Source organism: Aotus nancymaae, unplaced genomic scaffold, assembly GCF_030222135.1.
Source record: "Aotus nancymaae isolate 86718 unplaced genomic scaffold, 86718_ANA_hifiasm-v0.15.2.pri h1tg000028l, whole genome shotgun sequence".
Classification (NCBI taxonomy): Eukaryota; Metazoa; Chordata; class Mammalia; order Primates; family Aotidae; genus Aotus; species Aotus nancymaae.
This window is the reverse complement of record NW_026988441.1, coordinates 37,292,731-37,316,349: the sequence shown is the minus strand read 5'-3', so window position 1 is coordinate 37,316,349 and position 23,619 is coordinate 37,292,731. Positions and strand designations below refer to the sequence as shown.

At 45.4% G+C, this 23,619-nt stretch overlaps 1 protein-coding gene across 4 annotated transcripts in view; it reads right to left on the bottom strand.

Annotated features, from left to right (window-relative positions):
* The window catches only part of INSR (insulin receptor), a 155,990-nt gene that overhangs the window by 12,029 nt on the left and 120,342 nt on the right, over positions 1 to 23,619 (bottom strand). For 2 of the 4 annotated variants that reach the window (XM_064381999.1, XM_064382000.1), the window contains 5 exons: positions 17,116 to 17,390; positions 14,856 to 14,995; positions 5,568 to 5,727; positions 2,563 to 2,665; positions 645 to 712 (listed from right to left, as the gene is read on the bottom strand). In XM_064381999.1, the coding sequence (XP_064238069.1) occupies positions 645 to 712; positions 2,563 to 2,665; positions 5,568 to 5,727; positions 14,856 to 14,995; positions 17,116 to 17,390 (746 nt within the window). The remainder of the gene's footprint in view (positions 1 to 644; positions 713 to 2,562; positions 2,666 to 5,567; positions 5,728 to 14,855; positions 14,996 to 17,115; positions 17,391 to 23,619) is intronic. The other 2 variants (XM_064382001.1, XM_064382002.1) reach the window with 1 other exon arrangement.

Below are 23,619 nucleotides of genomic sequence, written 5' to 3'. Positions count from 1 at the left end.
GGAAAAGGTGAAGTCACTCTCACTACCTCTTGGCCCTAGGCATGGCCTTGTGAGTTATTTTGGTCAATGGGAATCAGCAGGAATGACCCAGGTAGAGACTTGGAATGGACTAATGCCCTGGAGCTTGCCCTCCCTCGTTACTAGGCACCAACAGAGTACAATGCAGTGAAGTCTCAGCCAGCCTGCTGGAGCCTAAGAGGCCACATGGACAGGAGGAGGCTCAGCCTCCCCCAGCTTAGGCCCCCCGACCTTGGGAACACCCAGCCTGCCGACCACCAGACATGTGAGTGAAATTATCTTAGACTACTGAGCACTGGCCGACACACCAGCAAAATGTAGCTACGTGGGTGAAGCCGGGCAAGACCAGAAGAACCACCGAGCTGAGCCCAGCCCAAGTGGTTGACCCCACCCAAGGATCCCAGACCAGTTACATGAGCCCATTCAGGCAGGTGCCAGATACCGTGTGTCCAGATGCACACAGTAATGAGGTTTCTGCAGCAAGGGCAGTTTGGCAAACTCAAATGAATAAGAGGGCTTTTCTTGGCCTCCCTGGGGAACCCATCCTTTACTCTCACTCAATGGTGAAAGCAAAGGAAGCTGATGAGTAGGGTTCTGGCCACCCACAGGGAAGGGATGGTACTCACCATCACTGGCACTGAGATACTCAGGGTTTGAAGAAGCATAAAGTGGGCCCAGCGGTCCATCTTGCTGTCTGGAGGAGAAAAATGATGCACATTAGCTTGAGATTCTCATGGAACTTTGAGAGTCACCACAAAGGGGTTACATACAAGACTCTCCAAAGTGAATGGCAGCCCTTGCCAGCAGAATCCCCATAATCCTAGATGCACTCTAGGACAGGGATGGGGGACCTTTATATTTTGAATGGAAGCCCATCAGACAGGTACTTAAGTGCAACAGCATGAGAGCACTCATCCCTCCCTGGATGGTTTTTCTTTTACATTTCAGAGTTGGAGTCTTGCTGTGTTGTGGCTGGAGGGCAGCAGTATAATCATAACTCACTGCAGTCTCAATCTCCTAGGCTCCAGAGATTCTCCCACCTTAGCTTTCTGAGTAGCTGGGAATACAGGTACTCACCACCACACCTAGCTAATTTTTAAAATGTTGTAGAGACAGGGTCTCACTATGTTGCCCAGGCTGGTCTTGAACTCCTCCTGATCTCAAGAGATCCTGCTGCCTCAGCATCCTGAGTAGCTGGGATTCTAGATGTGCACCACCATGCCGGGTTCTGGGTGGGTGGCTCTTATTATAATTTATGGCCGTCCACATAACACTTAAAAACCACTCACCCAGTACTGTTCTAGAGTGAGATTGTCCCAGCTGATGAGAAACAATTATTACATTTTCAGGAAACTAGTGATCCAGTTGTGAAATAAAACCATCCTTAAAGATTAAATTATACAATGCCTTCCAAATAGAACAAAAAATTTAAATTATAGAGGCTTACAATTAAATAAGTTATCCTAAAAGCAAAGACAATACATGTTCAAAACTGACCACTTCCTAACTCTCATACTACGTTTTTCTATGATCAATGCAGTTGAGGTTATGTACGTTATATCACTTATGTACCATATTGTATCCATAGGGTGGATACAACAGGGAGCTGTTATGTATCTCTTTCCAAAACTGCACTCAGTAACATTATGTCTACAACTTGAAATTAGCCATGCTGGGAATATTTACACCACGGAAACTGGCAAATGCTATAACCCAGGACTGGATTTTTTGTTTTGTTGTTTGTCCAGGCTTGAGAAAGTGATGAGAAAAATGTTTAATAATGCAGATTAAACTTAAAAGCATGTCACGTCTGCAACCATGACATTACACACAACACAAAACATAAAGAAAATGTTCTTCCGGTCTTTAAGAATTATTGTCTGACTCAGCAAAGATGTCACTCGTATCATTGATGAACAAATATGTCTTATTTCATTTTTGTCCTACACTTTTTTCTTTTGAGACTCTTGCTTTGTCGCCCAGGCTGGAGTGCAGTGGCGTGATCTTGGCTCACCGCAACCTCCACCTCCCGGGTTCAAGCAATTCTTCTGCCTCAGCCTCCTGAGTAGCTGCAATTACAGGTGCATGCCACCATGCCTGGGTAAATTTTTTTGTATTTTTAGTAGAGACAAGGTTTCACCATGTTGGCCAGGTTGGTCTCGAATTCCTGACCTCAGGTGATCCATTTGCCTCAGCCTCCCAAAGTGCTGGGATTACAGGCGTGAGCCACTGCTCCCAGCCGTGTCCTACTCTTTAATGTAAATTTTGAAAAATCAATCAACATTCACATTGGAGCTATGCTTGTTTATCAATTGCAATAAAAGGTTGGCTTCGGATATAAAGATTTGGGCAAAAAAAAAAAAATCAACAAAAATATTCCACGAGAATCAACTGGCTAGAGAAAATTTACAATAAAGTTGTGTATATCATATTATGATTATTACCTGTAAATTGCATGTTACATATCCTATATCAGTAAAATTCATAATAAACTTAAATATACCTATAGAGAGCTGATGGTTACCAGCACACCACTGCACTCACCTCTTTCTCAGGAATATATAAATACTTCCAATCACAACACTGAAGAGAAAGACAAAGATGAGGGGGCCGATGATAATTTTTGCAATATTTGATGGGACATCTACTGAAATAGAATAAGAAAATGTATGTTTCACATCAGTGTGTTCCCAACAGAGTTAACACCAAAAATCACATCCACTCCTGGAATGAGTGCAATCTTGGCTCACTGCAAACTCCACCTCCCAGGTTCAAGCAATTCTCCTGTCTCAGCCTCCAAGTAGCTGGGATTACAGGCACGCACCACCACGCCTGGTTAAATTTTTGCATTTTTAGTAGAGACAGGATTTCACCATGTTGGCCAGGATGGTCTCGATCTCCTGATCTCATGACCCGCCTGCCTAGCCTCCCAAAGTGCTGAGATTACAGGCGTGAGCCACCATGCCTAGTCACTCTGCTGTTTGATGCTCTGCTGTTGCCCCTCTGAAATTCTTATTCATTGTATTTTATTTTATTTTTATTATTTTTGTTTTTTTCTTTTATTTTTCTTCTTCATTTTTGTGATGGAGTCTTGTTCTGATGCTCAGGCTGGAGTGCAGTGGTGTGACCGTGGCTCACTGCAACCTCTTCATCCCAGGTTCAAGCGATTCTCCTGCCTCAGCCTCTCAAGTAGCTGGGATTACAGGCATGTGCCACCACACCTGGCTAATTTTTATATTATTAGTAGAGACTAAAGGGTTTCATCTTGTTGGCCAGGCTGGTCTCAAACCCCTGACCTCATCTTGATGGCCAGGCTGGTCTCAAACCCCTGACCTCAGGTGATCCTCCTGCCTCGGCCTCCCAAAGTACTGGGATTATAGGCATGAGCCACTGTGCCTGGCCAACTTCTTAATAATTTTAAAGCAAGGAGCTCTACATTTTCATTTTTCACTGGGTCTTGCAAATTACATAGCTAGTCTCTATCCCAGCACGACTTTTGGCAGATGTAAAATTCTTTTGATTTTTATTTTTTAGAGACAAGGTCTTGCTCTGTGGTCCACGTTGGACTGTGGTGGCATGATCACAGTTCACTGCAACCTCAAACTCCAGGGCCCAAGCGATCCTCCTGCCTCAGCCTCCCAAGTAGCTGGGATTACAGGCATGCGCCACCACACCTGGCTAATTTTTGTTATTTTGTTGTTGTTGTTGTTCCCGGTGACAGCCTGCACAGCCTGCAGCCCCGTTCCAAAGTGAAGTGCAGTGGTGCAATCTCAACTCCCTGCAACCTCTGCCTCCCGGGTTCAAGTGACTCCCTTGCCTCAGCCTCCCGAGTAGCTGGGACTACAGGCACTCGCCACCATGCCCGGGTAATTTTTTGTATTTTAGTAGAGATGGGGTATCACCATGTTGGCCAGGATGGTCTCTATCTCCTGACCTCAGGTGATCCACCTGCCCCGGCCTCCCAAAGTGCAGAGATTACAGGTGTGAGCCATTGTGCCTGGTCATTTTTGTATTTTTTTGTAGAGACAGAGTCTCTCTACTTGCTCAGGTGGGTCTGTAATGTGTATCCTCAAGTAATCCTCTTGTCTCAGCCTCCCAAGTCCTGGGATTACAGGTGGGAGCCACTGCACCAGCCAAAAAACTCTGATAACAAAGATGGAGACACTAGCAAGAGGTGCCAGGCACTTAACATTTATGTCATTAAAATGTCCCTCCACCTCCAGAAGTGGTTCTGTTATTATCTCCATGTACGGATGAGGAAGTGCAGGATCACTAAAGAAAATGTGATACATACACACCATGGAATACTACACAGCCATAAAAAAGAATGAGATCACATCCTTTGCAGCAACATGAATGGTGCCAGAGGTCATTATCCTAAGTGAATCAACACAGGAACAGAAAACCATCTACCTCATGTTCTCACCCCGTAAGTGAGAATGAAACGCTGAGCGCATGTGGGCAGAAAGGAGGGAACAAGAGACAGCGGGGCTGACGTGGCTTGATCTGTGTCTCCCACCCAAAGCTCTTGTTGTTGGAGGAGTGGCCTGGTGGGAGGTGACTGGATCATGGAGGCGGTTTCTAATGCGTTAGCAACATCCTTGCTCGCTACTGTATGATGAGTGAGTTCTCATGGGATCTGGTTGTTTAATTTTAAAGTGTGTAGCACCATCCCCATTTGACACCCTGTTCCCACTTTGCCTTCCGCCATGATTGAAAGTTTCTTGAGGCCTCCTCAGAAGCCGAGCAGATGCTAGTACCATGCTTCCTTTATTGCCTGCAGAAGCGGGAGCCAATTAAACCTCTTTTCTTTATAAATTGCAGAGTCCCAGTCTCAGGCCTCTTCTTTCCTCTTTCTTTCTCCTTAATTTTTTTCTTTCTTTATCTTTTCTTTTTTCCTTTTTTTTCCCTCTCTCTTTCTTTCTTTTCTCTTCTTTTTTTTTTTTTTTTTTTTTGAGACAGGGTCTGGCTCAGTTGCCCAGGCTGGAGTGCAGTGGCGTGATCTCGGCTCACTGCAACCTCTGCCTCCCTGGTTCAAGCAATTCTCCCACCTCAGCCTCCCAAGTAGCTGGGTCTGTGGGCACACATCACCATGCCCGGCTAATTTTTGTATTTTTTGGTACAGCACTTTGGGAGGCCGAGGTGGGTGGATCACTTGAGTCCAGGAGTTGGAGACCAGCCTGACCGACATGGTGGAATGCTGTCTCTACTAAAAATACAAAAATTAGCTAGGCGTGGTGGCAGGCTCCTGTAGTCCCAGTTACTGGGAGGCTGAGGTGGGAGAATCACTTGAACCTGGGAGGTGGAGGCTACAGTGAGCCAAGATTGCTGTACTGCAGAGCGATCCTTCATCTCAAACAAACAAACAAAAAAAATGCGGGATCAGAGAGGGCAAGCACCTAGCCCCAGTCACACAGTGGCAGCTGATGGACCCGAGGGTCAAGGCCAGGGCCAGCACCTGTGGCCTCTCCATGTCATCCTCTGCAGTGTCCCACCATGCTCGGTGCTAAGCGCGGCCCCAGCCCCCCGAGGCTGCCACGGAGACTTACAGTAGTCTGACACGTAGAAATAGGTGGGTTCCGTCCAGGAGCCGTTGCCCGCTAGGGAAGTGGCCCGGACTCGCACGCTGTAGTTCCCCGGTGACAGCCCGCGCAGCCTGCAGCCCCGTTCCAGAGTGAAGTGCTTGCGGGAGACGCAGAGATGCAGCTCCTGGAAGGAAGGGAGGAGGAGGAGGGTGGCTGAGCTTTGCACATCTGTGAGTGTCCACCCCTAGCGGGGAGCTCACAGCCAGGATCCCACTCAGAGATGACGCCGAGGCAGCAAAGCACAGACGAAGACACACAATTGGCTTTGGGAATTTTATAACCATAGTGCTATGGATGAGGATATAGATGCAGGGGTTGTCGTTATTGGTAAGAGCCAGACTTCCTAAGCCGGAAGCCAAGTATCAGACCCTGACGGTTTCATCTAATCCTTTTTAAAATTTTTAATTAAATTCGACTGGCTCAGTGGCTCAGGCCTGTAATCCAAGCACTTTGGGAGGCCGAGGCGGGTGAATCACTTGAGGTCAGGAGTTCAAGACCAGCCTGACCAACATGGTGAAACCCCGTCTCTACTAAAACAATAAAAAATTAGCCTGGTGTAGTGGCGCATGCCTGCCATTCCAGGAGCTACTTTGGAAGCTGAGGCAGGAGAATTGCTTGAACCCAGGAGGTAGACGTTGCAGTGAGCCAATATTGAGCCACTGCACTCCAGCCTGGAGGAAGAGACTGAGACTCCATCTCAAAAAACTTCTTTAAAATTAAATTAATTTATGTATTCATTTATTATTTTGGAGTCTCACTCTATTACCCAGGCTGGTGTGGTATCATAGCATGATCTCAGCTCACTGCAACCTCTGCTGACTCCTGGGCTCAAGCAATCCTCCCACCTCAGTCTCCTGAGTAGCTGGGACTACAGGCACCCATCACCCCCAGCTCATTTTTGTATTTTTTGTAGAAACAGAGTTTTTGTCACGCTGCCCAGGCTGGTCTTGAACTCCTCAAGCAATCCTTCTGCCTCAGCCTCCCAAAGTCCTGGGATTACAGGCATGAGCCACCACACCAGCCTTCATCTAATTCCTGCAGCCCGTGGCTCGGGTAACATGACATTAGCCTCACGCTAGGGGTGAAGACACTGAGACTTAGGATGGAGACTGGCCACCTTCTGCCGTCAAGGACAGATAGTAACTATTCGCAGCTTCTTAGGCCAGATGCAATTTGGCTGTTATATTTCACGGACAATTTCATAACATCCGTAAACAAAAGGGTTTGGTTGTATGTTAACAAAACTTGTTGACACTGAGAAGTTGAACTTCATATAATTTTCATCTCTGGAATATTATTCTTCTATTATCAATTTCTATTATCTATTTCTAGTATCTCCCTTCCTTCCCTCCCTTCCTTCCCTTCTTCCTTTCTTCCTTCCTTCCTTTCTCTCTCTCTCTCTCTCCCTCCCTCTCTCTTTTGGAGTTTCACTCTGTCACCCAGGCTGGGGTGCAGTGGCACAATCTCGGCTCACTGCAACCTCTGCTTCCTGGGTTCAAGCGATTCTCCTGCCTCAGCCTCCTGAGCAGCTGAGATTACAGGCACCCACCACCACACTCAGCTAAGTTCTATATTTTTAGTAGAGTCAGGGTATTACCATGCTGGCCAGGATGGTCTCCAACTCCTGATCTCAAGTGATCCGCCCCACCTCGGCCTCCCAAAGTGCTGGGATCACAGGTGTGCGCCACCGTGCCAGGACCTATGGTCTGTTTTCTACTAATATTATTTTCTATAACATCATATTTCTAAAAATCATTTATTTTTAATTGACAATAGTATTATAGATCAGGCACCAGCCCTTTGGGAGGCTGTGATGGGAGGATCGCTGGAGCCCAGGAGTTAAGAGACCAGCCTGGGTAACATAGTGAGACCCCATTTCCACAGAAAATAGAACAATTAGCTGGGCGCAGTGGTTCACACCTGTAGTCTCAGCTACTCAGGAGGCTGAGGCAGGAAAATCACTTGAGCCTAGGACGTCAAGGATGCAGTGAGCTATGATCGCTCCACTGCACTCCAGCTTGGGAGACAGGGCTAGACCCTGTCTCTAAAATAAATGAATAAACGAAAATAAGAATAATAGTTGTATACATGTATGGGGTACAGTGTAAAGTTATGATGCAGTATAAATTGTGGAGTGATTAAAACAAGCTAATTAAATCCTCATCCCCTCACGTACTTATCATTTCTTTGTTGTGAGAACATTTAAAATCTATTCTAGCAACTTTGAAATATGTGTTATCAGCCACAGTCCCCATTCCTCTACAGAGCAGTGGATCCCTAGAATGTATTCCTCCTGTCTGAAACTTTGCACCCTGTGATTCACATCTCTCCTTCTCCTTCCTTTGATTGCTCCCCACTCCCAACCATTTTAAAATAGAAAAGTGGGTGGTGCACGGTAGCTCACGCCTGTAATCCCAGCACTCTGGGAGGCTGAGGTCAGCGGATTACCTGAGGTCAGGAGTTCGAGACCAGCCTGGCCAACATGGTGAAACTCCATCTCTACCCAAAATACAAAAATTAGCTGGGCATGGTGGCGAATGCCTGTAATCCCAGCTACTCGGGAGGCTGAGACAGGGGAATTACTTGAACCCAGGAGGCAGAAGTTGCAGTGAGCCGAGATTGTGCCATTGCACTTCAACCTGGGCAACAGAGCAAGATTCTGTCTCAAAAATAAATAAATACAATGCAAAAGTGACTCCTAGCTCATGAATCATTAGAAATCAGGCAGCAGGGCCAAGCGCAGTGGCTCACACCTATAATCCCAGCACTTTGGGAGGCCAAGGCAGGCGGAACACCTGAGGTCAGGAGTTCAAGACCAGCCTGACCAACATGGAGAAACCCCGTCTCTACTAAAGATACAAATATTAGCTGGGCATGGTGGCACATGCCTGTAATCCTAGCTACTCGGGAGGCTGAGGCAGGAGAATCGCTTAAACCTGGGAGGCGGAGATTGTGGTGAGCCGATATTGCACCATTGTACTCCAGCACGGGCAACAAGAGCGCAACTCTGTCTCAAAAAAATAAAAGTAAAAGTAAAAATAAATAAAATGCAAAAGTGACTCCTAGCTCATGAATCATTAGAAATCGGGCAGCAGGCCACATGTAGCCTACGGGATGCAGCTTGCTGACTGAGCCCCGGTTTAGGAGATTACACGGTTTGTCTGAGATCTCACAGCTGCAAAGCAGCAGGGCCAGCTCTTGAACTCAGACCTGTCTGGCGCGGAAACATCTTCTTCAGACCCCTGCAGAATATTTTTGCAGGTCTCCAGCAAAATGAGAAAAGGGTGGAAATGAAGGATCTGCATGGCCCAAGCGAGATTTCCAGCCTTTCCCTGCAACTCCCGGCCTCTGCACATCAGGACCAAATGCACACATGGGCTTCATGTCTACAGACAAATAAAAAAGCTTTTTCTTTGCCATGGTGCTGCCCTTCGATTTTTTAAAAAATTCATTATGAAAACAGTTGAGATCCACCCAAATATCTGGTGGAAAGAAGAGGAGATGTGCAAAGTGTGGAAGACACCGGTGATGAGCACGTAACTAGAGATACACCCGGAACTTACGAGAAGACACTCTCTGGGGAATAAGACCATGAAACCTGCAAGCGGCGAGCCAAAACTCTGAAAAGTTTTCGAAACAGTTCCAAGCTAATAGTGCACGCAGAGAACCGGGCTGGAATATTTGGTTCGGGGAGGGCGGGTGGCGGCGCAGGCGGGTGGAGAGTGGAGAAGAGAAAGACATGTTAAAAAAAAAAAAAAGCCAGTACCCCTGTGCTTGTCATGTGACAATAACAGCAAGAAAACAAATCGGTCTGGTGGCAGGGGCGGGGGCGGGGGCAGGGAACTGCAGTCCAAAGTTTCTTCCAAGTGGAATGAGTCACTGAGTAGAGAGGGACAAATAAGCAAATATAGAAACCCAAGGTAGCTGCTATCCAGGACAAAGGGGAAATGCGTCTTTTTTTTTTTTCTTTGACACAGAGTTTCGCTCTTGTTGCCCAGGCAGGAGTGTAGTGGCACCATCTCAGCTCACTGCAACCTCCGCCTCCTGGGTTTAAGAGATTCTCCTACCTCAGTCTCCCAAGTAGCTGGGACTACAGGCATGCACCACCACGCCTGGATAATTTTGTATTTTTAGAAGAGACAGGGTTTCTCCATGTTGGACAGGCTGGTCTCAAACTCCCGACCTTAAAGGTGATTCTGAGCTTGACAGAGGTTCTAGATCCTTCCCACATGCATCTCTCTTGTTTTTCACTCCTCGAGGTATCTGGGGTGAATGATTGGCATTAGAAGATACATTTCCCAGCTGGGCACGATGGCTCACCCCTGTAATCCCAGCACTTTGGGAGGCCGAGGCGGGTGGATCACCTGAGGTCAGGAGTTTGAGATCAGCCTGGCCAACATGATGAAACCGTGTCTCTACTAAAAATACAAAAACTTAGCTGGGCATGGTGGTAGGTGCCTGTAATCCCAGCTACTTGGGAGGCTGAGGCAGGGAGAATCGCTTGAACCCGGGAGGTGAAGGTTGCAGTGAGCTGAGATTGCATCATTGCACTCTAGCCTGGGCAACAGAGTGAGACTCCGTCTCCAGAAAAAAAAAAAAAAAAAAAAAGGAATTAGGCTCTGACACAGGTTACCACGTGGATAAACCTTGAAAACATGCTCACTGTTCACAGTAGCGAAGACTTGGAACCAACCCAAATGCCCATCAGTGATAGACTGGACAAAGGAAATGTGTTACATATACACCATGGAACACTATGCAGCTGTAAAAAAGGATGAGTTCATGTCCTTTGCACGGACATGGATGAAGCTGGAAACTGTCATTCTGAGCAAACCAACACCAGAACAGAAAATCAAACACCGCATGTTTTCACTTATAAGTGGGAGTTGAACAATGAGAACATATGGACACAGGGAGGGGAACATCACACATCAGGGCCTGTCGGGGGTTGGGGGAACTACAGGAGGGATAGCAGGGGATGGGGGGATTGGGGAGGGACACCATCAGGAGAAATACCTAATGTAGATGACGGGGGGATGGATGCAGCGAACCACCATGGCATGTGTATACCTATGTAACAAACCTGCTCGTTCTGCACATGCACCCCAGAACTTAAAGTATAATAAATAAATTTAAAAAAAAAAAAAAAACATGATGCTCAGTGAAAGTTAGACACAAAGGGCCACCCGGTGTTTGATTCCACTTGCACTGTCCAAAACAGGCAATAGAGACAGAGTCCCCAAAGAGAAACAAAGTAGATTAATGGTTCTCAGGGGAGAAAGGACAGGGAAGCTTGGCAGGAAGGAGTGACAGGTACGGGGGTTAGGGTGCATTTTTGGATTTTGGGGTGACATTTTGGGTGACACAAACGTTCTGAAATTGGCTGTGGTGATGTGGCACAAGAAAACATTTAGAGAATGTACTGAAAACCATTGGGCATATTTTTTTAAAAAAAATATTTATTTATTTATTGAGATGGAGTCTCACTCTGTTGCCCAGACTGGAGTGCAATGGTGTGATCTAGGCTCACTGCAACCTCCACTTCCCAGGTTCTAATGATTCTCCTGCCTCAGCCTCCCAAGTAGCTGGGATTATAGGCACACGCCTGATCTGCCTGCCTCAGCCTCCCAAAGTGCTGGGATTACAGGCGTGAGCCACCGTGCCCAGCCCCAAACATTGTTTTAAATGGCTCTTCATCCACCAATTTTATGGATGCACTGTCTTCCATGTGTCCATTCTCCAGTGAATGGACATCCAGTGGTTTGCATTTTTTGCTACTGATGAATGTGCATAGAGTTTTGTTCCCTGCCCCAAACTTGAACAATTTCCTTAGGACCTATAGGATTAATACATATGGGACAATACATTAATAAACTTTGCAATTATGGCCCTCAGGGAATCTGCCTTTCTGTGTCTATGAGACTCTGGAAGCCTCAGTATCCAGCTCACTGAAATGCTCAGAGGACATATTGTCCTTCCTCATTCTGGACTTAGGCAAGGCCTCACTTTGCCAAAGGGGCACTAGCAAATGGGATGTAAACAGAGCCCTGAGAAGTGTCTGTACATGGGGCGTGTCCTTCCTTGCCTGGGCTAGCTCGCTGGGCAGTAAGAGAATGCCCAGGGAAAAAGCTCCAAGTGCCCCCAGCTGAGCCCTGGCCATGTGAATGAGGCCATCCAGCTCCAGCCAAACTGGCTCAGGGGAAAGGAATCACCCAGTGAACCTGCAGAATTGAGAGAAAGAATAAATGTCCTTTTTAGAAAACCAGTACTTTTGGGGGGCAGTTTGTTACGCAGCAAAAACTGACTGAAACAATAACTAAAGCTGTCAATCCAAAAAGCTAAACTGCTTTCCAGATAAAATTAGTATTGCCTAAAATGGTAAAAACTAGGCAACCAAAATCTCCAAAAATAAATGATAGCCCAATCATGAGATTAAGTCCTATGCAGCAAGTATAAATCATAATCCCAAAGGCTATTGCAGACAGAGACATCAAGAGGAAGAAGAAAGTAACTCATGAATATGGATTACATGTATGGGCACGTTTGTGCCAATTAAAAACTAGCTGAGCTCTGTATGATAAGGAATTTTATTTTAAAAACAAATGTTAAAAAAAAAGGCAAATCAAGCCATTCATTTAGTAAACAGGGACTCAAAATAGGCCCAGAATGACAATTTCAGTAAGGACCCTTTCTATTTTTTTGAGATGGAGTCTCACTCTATCGCCAGGCTGGAGTGCAGTGGCCAGATCTCAGCTCACTGCAACCTCTACCTCCTGAGTTCAAGTGATTCTCCTGGCTTAGCCTCCCGAGCAGCTGGGACTACAGGTGAGCACCACCACGGCCAGCTAATTTTTGGCATTTTTAGTAGAGATGGGTTTCACCATGTTGGCCAGGATGGTCTCAATCTCTTGACCTTGTGATCTGCCTGCCTCAATCTCCCAAAGTGCTGGGATTACAGGCGTGAGCCACCACACCCAGCTGGACTCTTTCTATTTTCGAAAGCTTACTTTTTCTATGAAGGGCCACAACAAAAGGCAGAAGAAAATAAGAAGAAAGTCTCTGTTGCATACTTTTTTTTTTTTTTTTTTTTTGAGATGGAGCCTTGCTCTGTCTCCCAGGCTGGAGTGTAGTGGCACAATCTTGGCCCACTGCAACTTCTGCCTCCTGGGTTCAGGCAATTCTCCTTGCCTCAGCGTCCCGAGTAGCTGGGATTACAGGTGCCCGTCACTACGCCCAGCTAATTTTTGTATTTTTAGTAGAGATGGAGTTTTGCCACGTTGGGCCGGGCTGGTCTTGAACTCCTGACCTCAGGTGATCTCCCCACCTTGACCTTAAAGGTGTGAGCCACCCCGTCCAGCCCTGTTGCACAGTCTTTACAATGCTCTGCAAGCCAGATTTGGCCCACAAGGCATGGTGTACGGATCTCAATTCTAAATTATTGTCAAAGCCAAAATCTTTGGGTGCCAAGAGTAGATATGGTCCCAGGAGGGGTAAGTAGAGGGAGGTCCAACTGGTCATAGGAGGACTCTCTGATCAGAGTTCCAGGAAATCAGACGTTTTGCTGTAACCTCTGTTAGTTGTTGACAAACTCTGGCCCACTAGCTAAACCTGGCCCACCACTTGTTTTTGTAAATAAAGTTTTATTGGCACACGACCAGACCCACTCATTTACATATCATCCCTGGCTGCTTTCTCAGGTCAATGGTGGAACTGAGTAGTTGTAACAGAAATCATCTGGCCACAGAGTCAAACATGTTTACTATCCAGACCTTTATGGTAAAAGAAAAATTGGCAATTTCCAGATTGGAATATCAGTCTTGCATTTGGATCCTGATTCTATGAGTCCTTGTGCAGCAACTTTAACTCTGGAAGCCTCAGTACCCGGCTCACTGGGATAATTTGAGGACATACTGTACTTCCTCAGTCCTGAGAGGTATATTATTTTTGCATTTTGGCATTTGGCATTTCTGAAATTGGAATGCATCTTACAAGCAATGCCATCTTACAATGAGAATTAACAATGCTCAGAGTCTATATTCTAGGAAAAAATAAAAATAAAATTAGAATTAACAGCACCTTTTTTTCTGCCTAGCTGTTCATAAAAATAAAGGGGCCTGGCCGGGCGCGGTGGCTCATGCCTGTAATCCCAGCACTTTGGGAGGCCAAGGCGGGTGGATCACGAGGTCAAGAGATCGAGACCATCCTGGTCAACATGGTGAAACCCCGTCTCTACTAAAACTACAAAAAATTAGCTGGGCATGGTGGCGTGTGCCTGTAATCCCAGCTACTCAGGAGGGTGAGGCAGGAGAATTGCCTGAACCCAGGAGGCGGAGGTTGCAGTGAGCCGAGATTGTGCCATTGCACTCCAGCCTGGGTAACAAGAGCGAAACTCCGTCTCAAAAAAATAAAATAAAAAAAATAAAGGGGCCTCTCAAAATGTCCTAGAGGTAGTAAAATGTGATCAATGAGATGCTGTGTGTAACGTACTGGATGTGTTTGGGAGATACAGTGAGCCCTGGGAATAGTTTAGCAACGGTTGGGTTCTTTTGGGTTCTTTGTCTTGGACTGTGTTTTGTGCATCTCTGCATTCACCCAGCAGCCTGCACGGTGTCTGGCTGAATGGAAGGATCTAATGAAAAGCAACTTAGAAGGTTTTGTTGTTGGTGCTGCTGCTGCTGTTTCTGAGACTGAGTCTCGCTCTGTCACCAGGCTGGAGTGCAGTGGCGCAGTCTCGGCTCACTGCAACCTCCGCCTCCCAGGATCAAGTGATTCTTCCACCTCAGCCTCCTGAGTAGCTGGGACTACAGGTGCCTGCTACCATGCCCGGCTATTTTTTGTATGTTCAGTAGAGATGGGGTTTCACCATGGTGGCCAGGCTGGTCTCAAACTCCTGGACTCAAGTGATCTGCCTGCTTTGGCCTCCCAAAGTGCTGGGATTACAGGTGTAAGGCACTGTGCCCAGCCACTTACAAGATTTTAAGACTCAAATAACTCCTAAAGTGAAATGAGTCTCCTGTCACAGCAGACGCCATCCAGATGACACAGCTGAAAAGCAATGTGAGAAACTAAGGAAAGGAACAAGCTCATAGGTTGGCATCTCTGACCCAGCTCCCTGGGAAGGCATGTATCAAGGCTTTAAGTGCTAATAACACGGTATCTGATGATAGGAGCACTGGAATCAGAATTTAAGCACAGGAAGGACGTACCAAGGGCAACTCAGAAGGGGCGTGCCCAAGTATGAAGGGGCCTTACCTCATCGCCGTATCGCCGATAACTCACTTCATACAGCACGATCAGACCATTGGGCTCCTTTGGCTCCTGCCACATCAAGTGGACGATGTTGTTCTCAAGGATTTCATGGGTCACAGGGCTGACAATGTCATCAGCCTTGGCTGTAAGGAGAGGAAGTGAGAGGCAGGGGTGTAACTCTTGGATCAGATCCCACTTCTGTCACCTACCCGTGGAGCAATCTTGGGATGGTGGTGTCATTTTCCCATGTCCCATTTTCCTTGTTGGAGAATGGACATCTGAAACTCATCCCACGGGATTGTTAGGAAGATTAAATGGGTTACTTTCTGCATATAACTTTTATGCTAAAGTCACTGCAGACTCACAAGAAGTGGCAAAAATAGCACAGAGAGTTCCCATGGAGGCTTCACCCAGCTTCTGCCAATGGTAACACCTCACTTAAGTCTTGTACATTATTAAATGTTGAAGTTTCCTTTAAAGCTAGAATACTACTGTTAACTGAATTGCAGTCCTTACTGGTTTTTCTTTGTTTGTTTTTGAGATGGAGTCTCACTCCATCACCCAGGCTGGAGTGCAGTAGTGGGATCTCAGCTCCCTGAAACCTCTACCTGGGTTCAAGCGATTCTCCTACCTCAGCCCCCCCATAGCTGGGACTACAGGTGTGTGCCACCATGTCTGGCTATTTTTTTTTTTTTTTTTTTTTTTTAGTAGAGACGGGGTTTCACCATGTTGGCCAGGCTGGTCTTGAACTCCTGACCTTAGGTGATCCACTTACTTCAGCCTCTCAAAGTGCTGGGATTATAGGTGTAAGCCATCATCCCTGGCCCTTCCCATATACTTTAAATCATCTGTAGATTACTTATAATACCAAATACAATGCAAACGCTAAGTAAATAGTTGTTACACTGTATTTTTTTCATTTAAAAAAAAAATTTTTATTTTCAATCTGAGGTTGGTTGTAAAATGTGTATTATTGTTTTATTGTTGCATTTTATTTGTTTGTTTGTTTTTGAGATGGAGTCTTGCTCTGTTGCCCAGGCTGGAGTTCAGTGGTGCCATCTCAGCTCACTGCAACCTCCACCTCCTGGGTTCAAGCGATTCTCCTGCCTCAGCCTCCTGAGTAGCTGGGACTATGGGTGCCCACCACCACGCTGGCTAATTTTTGTAATTTTATTAGAGACAGAGTTTCACCACATTGGCCAGGCTGGTCTTGAACTCCTGACCTTGTGATCTGACCACGTCTGCCTCCCAAAGTGCTAGGATTACAGGTGTGAGCCACCTCGCCCAGCCTATTGTTGCATTTTTAAAAATTTTCAATCTTTTATTGCTGTGTTGTTTTTGTTTGTTTTTTAAATGTTCAATTTGAGGCTGGTTGAACCCACAGATGCAGAACCGGTGGATACTGAGGATCAACTGCATGTGTACACACACTCACCCTGCTGGCTGTTTCTCTCTTGAACCCTGGCTAGTACACTACCGATACGTATTAAACTTCTTAATTTTACTACAGTTTTCTTATTGCTTTTGTGTATTCTCTAAAGTTTACATGATGGTTATCTATGACTCTTGTAATTTAAGAATATGACCTGGCGTGGTGGCTCACTTCTGTAATCCCAGCACTTTGGGAGGCCGAGGTGGGCAGATCACTTGAGCCCAGGAGTTGGAGACCAGCCTGGACAACATGGTGAAACCCTATCTCTACTGAAAATACAAAAATTAGCCAGGCTTGGTGGCACACACCTGTAGTCTCAGCTACTTGAGAGGCTGAGGCAGGAGAATTGCTTGAACCAGGGAGGTGGAGGTTGCAGTGAACCAAGACCGCGCCATTGCACTCCAGCCTGGGCAACAGAGTGAGACTTCATCTCAAAAAAAAAAAAAAAAAAAAAAAAAAAAAAGGCCAGGTGTAGTGGCTCATGCCTGTAATACCTGCACTTTGGAGGCCAAGGTGGGCAGATCACTTGAGCTCAGGAGTTCCAGAGCAGCCTGGGCAATATGGTGAAACCTCATCTCTACTAAAAATACAAAAATCAGCTGGGCATGGTGGCGCACACCTGTAGTCCCAGCTACTCGGGAGGCTGAAGCAGGAGAATCGCTTGAACCAGGAGGCAGAGAGGTTGCAGTGAGCCGAGATGGCACCACTGCACTCTAGCCTGGGCAACAGAGCAAGCCTCTGTCTCCCCCCAAAAAAAAGGCCAATAATCTGTCCTCAGTCAGCTTAGATCTCCCACTCCATAACACTCAGACCCCAGGGCAGCAGCCCTACCTTCAGGCATGGTCCTGGCGCTGACATAGGCTGCCACGCTGCACCGTTCCTCGGGGGTGTCTTGGTTGCAAGCCTGCAGCTCGATGCGATAGCCCGTGAAGTGTCGCAAGCCAGAGATGACCAGCGACTCTCTGTTCACCACCTTCTCGAAGGGCTTGGGCTCCTCCGGACTCATGGACTCCATGGTCGAGGAAGTGTTGGGGAGAGCTGCCACCGTGGGCTCGGCCTCCGTCATGTTCCCAATGTCGTCAAGGGACCTGCGTTTTCGAGTCGGCCTAGAACGACAATATGTGTGATCACACCATCACCATCGTTTTATTTTATTATACTTTTAAGTTCTGGGGTACCTGTGCAGATCGTGCAGGATTGTTACATAGATATACACATGCCATGGTGGTTTGTTGCATCCATCCTGGTCACCTACGTTAGGTAATTCTCCTAATGGTATCCCTCTGCAGTCCTCCCAACCCCTGCTATCCCTCCCCTAGCTCTTCCACCCCACCGACAGGCCCTGGTGTGTGATGTTCCCCTCCCTGTGTCCATGTGTTCTCATTGTTCAACACCCACTTATGAGTGAGAACATGCGGTGTTTGGTTTTCTGTTCTTGTGTCAGTTTGCTGAGAATGATGGTTTCCAGCTTCATCCGTGTCCCTGCAAAGGACATGAACTCATCCTTTTTTATGGCTGCATAGTATTCCATGGTGTATATGTGCCACATTTTCTTTATCCAGTCTATCATGACACTGGAGAATACAAGGCTTGATTAAGAACGAGTGCAGGAGGGTGCAGTGGTAGGGAACATGGATTAAAATGCAGACTGCCAGGAATTATCACCCAGAGCAGCTTTCAAGATACCCTCTTGAAAGGATTAGAGCAGGCCCACCTTGTGAGGGATGAGTGTTTCCAAGGCCGTCAATAGTAGACACACACCCATATTCCCCCTGGGCATGCTCGATTTCCGGTTTTTCATTTTGCAGATACATAGGCCAGCCAGGGACAGTGACAAAAATAACACCAAAAGCAAGTAAGAGTCTAGCTTTTCAGGAAGCCCTGCCAAATGGCATCTGCTCAATGGCCCAAGCTGCTGATCGACATCATCAGTTTAAACAGGAAAAATGCATCTGCTCCTTTTTATGACTGCTTAGGGCACCTGCATAATTTGAGTGATTAAGCTGCAATTCTTATGAAAGGAATCACATCACTCAGGTCAGGAAGGGTAACTCCAAGAAACATCTATGCAACTGGCGCACTTCTCCCCATCCTGTAAAGACATGTATTAAACAACAAATGTTGATAGCTAACAAATTTTAAAACACAAAGGAAAAAGGATAAAGAAGAAAATGTAGGCTGGGCCAGGTGGCTCATGCCTGTAATCCCAGTACTTTGGGAGGCTGAGGCGGGCAGATCACCTGAGATCAGGAGTTCGAGACCGGCCCGACCAACATGGGGAAACCCTGTTTCTACTAAAAATACAAAAATTAGCTGAGCGTGGTGGTGCACAGCTGTAATCCCAGCTACTTGGGAGGCTGAGGCAAGAGAATCAGTTGAACCCTGGAGGCAGAGGTTGCAGTGAGCTGAGATCGTACCACTGCACTTCAGCCTGGGTTGACAGACTGAGACTCTATCTCAAAAAAAAAAAAAGAAAAGAAAAGAAAAGAAAAGAAAAAATGTAAATTACTCAAATTCACAGCCCACTGCTTCCTTGGACAATTTTTTTTCTGTAAATATTGTGTGTGAACATGACGAAGATCAAGCCTGTTTTATAAGTAAACTTGGTTTACTTGCTGTGTTGTAAGCATTTATTAAATATTTTCCTTACAACCTAACATTTTAACTAGGAGAGAATTTCGGGATTTTTTCCTTTTTAATAGCAGTGTTTTCCCCCAACACCTGTGCTTTCTGCAGAAAACTTGGAAAACAATGAATGACTGTGAAATATTCCACTTACTACATCAGTCATCACTCAATTAACCATCCTCCTTATTTATTTTTTTGAGATGTAGTTTCACTCTTTGTCACCCAGGCATGATCTTGGCTCACTGCAACCTCTGCCTCCTGGGTTCAAGTGATTCTCCTGCCTCAGCCTCCTAAGTAGCTGGAATTACAGCCGTCCACCACCATGCCAGGCTAATTGTTTTATAGCTTCAGTAGAGATGGGGTTTTACCATGTTGGCCAGGTTGGTCTTGAACTCCTGACCTCAGGTGATCCACCTCGGCTCCCAAAGTGCTGGGATTACAGGCATGAGCCACTGAGCCTGGCCCTCATTTTTGTGTATGTGTGCTGTTATAAATAGTCCTTTGATCATTGTCTGACTGTCTAATTACTTTCCCCAAAGTAGATACGTAGAGGAAAATATCACTAGGTTCAATGAGATAGGAAACTCTTTAAGCTTCTGGCTAAATAGTTATCCAGAAACCCTACATTGACTTGTGGTTCAACCAGCAGGCCATGAAATTTCAATCCAGAACAATCTCAGCAACCTTAAGGCTTAACAGGTTTTTTTTTTTCCTATGTTTGCTTTGTTTGTCTAGATTTTTAACCCAAGAGATTAAAAATATGTGATCACTCAACTACTTTATTTGTGGATCTTTATGTTGCTGAGCATGACTTCATTTTTCCTTTATTGATTCTCTGTGTTTCTCCAAAGAATTGTCCTTCTTTGTCCTTTGTCTATTTTCCCATGAATTTTTCGTGTTTTCCTCACTTCTGTGTTGTTTATTGGTTAAGGATATTAACCTTTTATGTATCGTGCTATACAACTTACTGCTTTCCATTTGCCATTAAGCTTTCTTTAAATGATTCCAAGCAGGCTTTTATGTTTATCTGTACAATTTAATATATCAGTAACATTTTTAAAATTTGTTCCTTTACAAGTCCTTCTAGATGGGGTTGTTAGGAGGTGTGCTAAGGTTTTACAGCAATTTTGAAAGGGATCTTTCCCCCTATTTTATCTTCTAATTATTGCTTGGATATCAAACTGTTTTTTTGCTTATTTCTACTGGATCTACTTTCCCAAACTCTAACTCATTTTAAAAGTTTCATAATTGACTTTCTTGGGTTTCCAACCACACTAGAAGAGGGGGTCAGCAAAATTTTCCCGTAAGTGGCTAGATAATAAATATTTTGGGTTTTGCAAGTCAAATGACCTCTGTCACAACTACTCTGTCATTGTAGCTTAAAGCAGCCCTAGATGCTGTGTAAACAAGTGGGTGGGGTTACATTCCAATAAGAGTTCATTTACAAAAACAGGCAGCTGGCCCATGGCCATAGTTTGCCTACCCTTGAGCTAGACGCTCTGCAAATAGCAATGACTTTATTTCCCACATTCCATTCTTTACAATTCTAATTTCTGTTTCTTGTCTTATTACATTGGCTGGATGCCCAGAGAAATGTTAATTAGTAATGATGAGCTTGGGCTTCCTTGTTCTGTTCCTAACTAAGCTGAGAATAATTTTAAGAATGACGTTAGCTTGGCTGTTGGTTTACTCTAGGTAACATTTACCCTGTAGAAGAAATACTCCCCTACTAGTTTTATGAGAGGACTCTTTTTTTCCTCCCCTTTCTCTAAGTTAGGAATTTTAAATTAATGTTATTGAAACAGCTTTGATCTACCTTATTGCACCTCTTGATGGCATAGATGATGTTACCAGATCTTCTGATCTTAAACCATCCTTGTATTTTGGAGGTAAACAATATTGCAGTGCAGTGTTTTATTTGGGATGTTTGAACCTAACATCACATATTAGCTTGGTCCGTGGCTTTTATTGAGTGCAGTATCTTTGTCAAGTTTTTTAAGGGTGTTCTGTTCATTTCATAAAATGAAATGGGATAATTTTTTTTTTTTTTTGAGATGGAGTCTTGCTCTGTCACCCAGACTGGAGTGCAGTGGCACAATCTTGACTCAATGCAACCTGCACCTCTGGGTTCAAGTGATTCTCCTGCCTCAGCCTCCTGAGTAGTGGGATTACAGGTGTGTGCCACAATGCCCAGCTAATTTTTGTATTTTTAGTAGAGACAGGATTTCATCATATTGGCCAGGCTGGTCTTGAACTCCTGACCTCGTGATCTGCCTGCCTCGGCTTCCCAAAGTGCTGGGATTACAGGCATGAGCCACCACACCCAGCTGGGATACTTTTTATATATTTCTATGCCCTAAGATAGTTTTTATATTATAGGAAATTGTTGCTTTTTCAGAATTTAATGTGTCTATAAACCTCTCTGGGACTTTTTGGGGAAATTAATTTGACACATACCTTTTTCCAAGGTTCATAACCACTTAATTTTTCTGCTTCTTTTTAAATCCATTTAGACAAGTTACATTTTCCTGGCTTACTGAGGCTTTCGAATTGAGTGTGCACCGTTGTCCAAATACCTTAACACATTAAAATGTTCTTCAGATGCTAGTTTCATGTCATCTGAAATAGAAGGCTATTTTGTCTGTGTTTTCACTTTATGTTTGCCATAGGCTTGGCTCTTATCGCTTTTCCCTTCCTAATACATTTATATTTCTATAGTTTAAAGTTTATTTCTTAATTTACCAATCCATTTAAATATGCTAATTAACATCAAAGCCAAGCTTTGGCAATACGCTAAAAGTTAAGGTACATGATATTCACATTTTCATTATTTTCCAAAAGGACTTCAATGGAAGTTTCCATTTCTGCTTTGGCCAATAGATACATAAGTGATTAACATTTTTTTTTTTTTTCTGAGATGGAGTCTCGCTCTGTAGCCCAGGCTGGAGTGCAGTGGTGTGATCTCGGCTCACTGCAACCTTTGCCTCCCGGGTCCTGGTTCCAGCAATTCTCCTACCTCAGATTCCCAAGTAGCTGGGATTACAGGAACGAGCCACTATGCGCAGCTAAATTTTTTTTTTTTTTTAAGTAGAGACAGGGTTTCACCATGTTGGCCAGTCTGGTCTTGAACTCCTGACCTCGTGATCCACCCGCCTCCGCCTCCCAGAGTGCTGGGATTACAGGCGTGAGCCACTGCGCCCGGCTGTGATTAACTTTTAACCACCAAGAAGTTAAGTTTTCTAATCAAACTTTTGAAATTAACGTTTAGTTTTTATTGCAATGTTGTCAGAAAAACGTGTGGTCAGAAAACAAATCTACTTCGGGGGCATTCGTTAAGATTTTATTTGTGGTCTTCTTGTATTAAAAGACCAAGAACATTCTAAGATGGAAAAAAAACAGCCCCACCACTTACCAAGCCAGAGATTGTCCTGATTAGCAAGATTCAGACAGTTTCTACATAGGCACAGATGGGTCTTGTGAAAATAACCAAGACACTGGTGCTTCATGAATAACTACGAGAAATTGGTATCTGAACAACCAGAGATGCAAAATGGGCGCATCGCATAGGCCAAATGAGTTTACATATCGAAAAGATTATAACCAAAAAGACTACGAAGGGGCAAAAGACGACGCATCAACTGAGCGTTCTACTTCTTACATAGGCAGAATTTTTTGTTGTTGTTGTTAGAGAGAGAGTTTTGCTCCATCGCCCAGGCTGGAGTGCAGTGGCTCGATCTCAGCTCACTGCAACCTCCACCTTCCAGCGATTCTCCTGCCTCAGCCTCCCAAGTAGCTGGGATTACAGGCACGCATCACCATGCCCGGCTAATTTTTGTAGTTTTAGTAGAGACGGGGTTTCGTCACATTGGCCAGGCTGGTTTTGAACTCCTGACCTTTGGTGATCCACCTGCCTCGGCCTCCTAAAGTGCTAGGATGACGGACGTGAGCCACCGTGCCTATTCTAGGCAGCATTTGACAATCCAACAATCCCACACTAAACTGGTGGGCCCAACCAAGGGTCCTTCTGCCCCCATCCCTCAGGGGGATATTTAGCAATGTCTGAAGATACTTTTGGTTATTACAACTTTGGGAGGCAGACACACTACTGGCATCAGATGAGTGGAAGCCAGGGATTCTGTCCCGTGTTGTTGGATCGTGCCCAGGAAAGTTTCCACGCCCTAGAATAATCTGACCCCAAATATTATTTATTCTTATTTTTTTTTTAGACAGAGTGTTGCGCTGTCACCCACGCTGGAGTGCAGTGGCGAGATCTGGGCTCACTGCAACCTCCGCCTCCAGGGTTCAAGCGATTCTCCTGCCTCAGCCTTCCAAGTAGCTGGGACTACAGGCATGCACCACGAGGCTCGGCTAATTTTTATTTTTTGTAGAAATGGGGTTTCGCCATCTTGGTCAGGCTCGTCTCAAACTCCTGGCCTCAAGTAATCGCCCCGCCCTGGCCTCCCAAAGTGATGGGATTACAGGCATTAGCCACCACGTCCAGCCTTGGTCCCAAATATTATTAATAGCAGGACTGAGCTTGAGATCCGCTTTGGACCAAGCCCACACATTTTTAGACGCTTCTTGGCTACAGATAGTATTGCAAATGGCCACTAGAGGTCAGATCAGGCCACACAAGTGCCCAGAAAATAAACAAACAAACAAACACTCTGCTAAAAGAAGAAAATTCCTTGGCCGGGCACCGTGGCC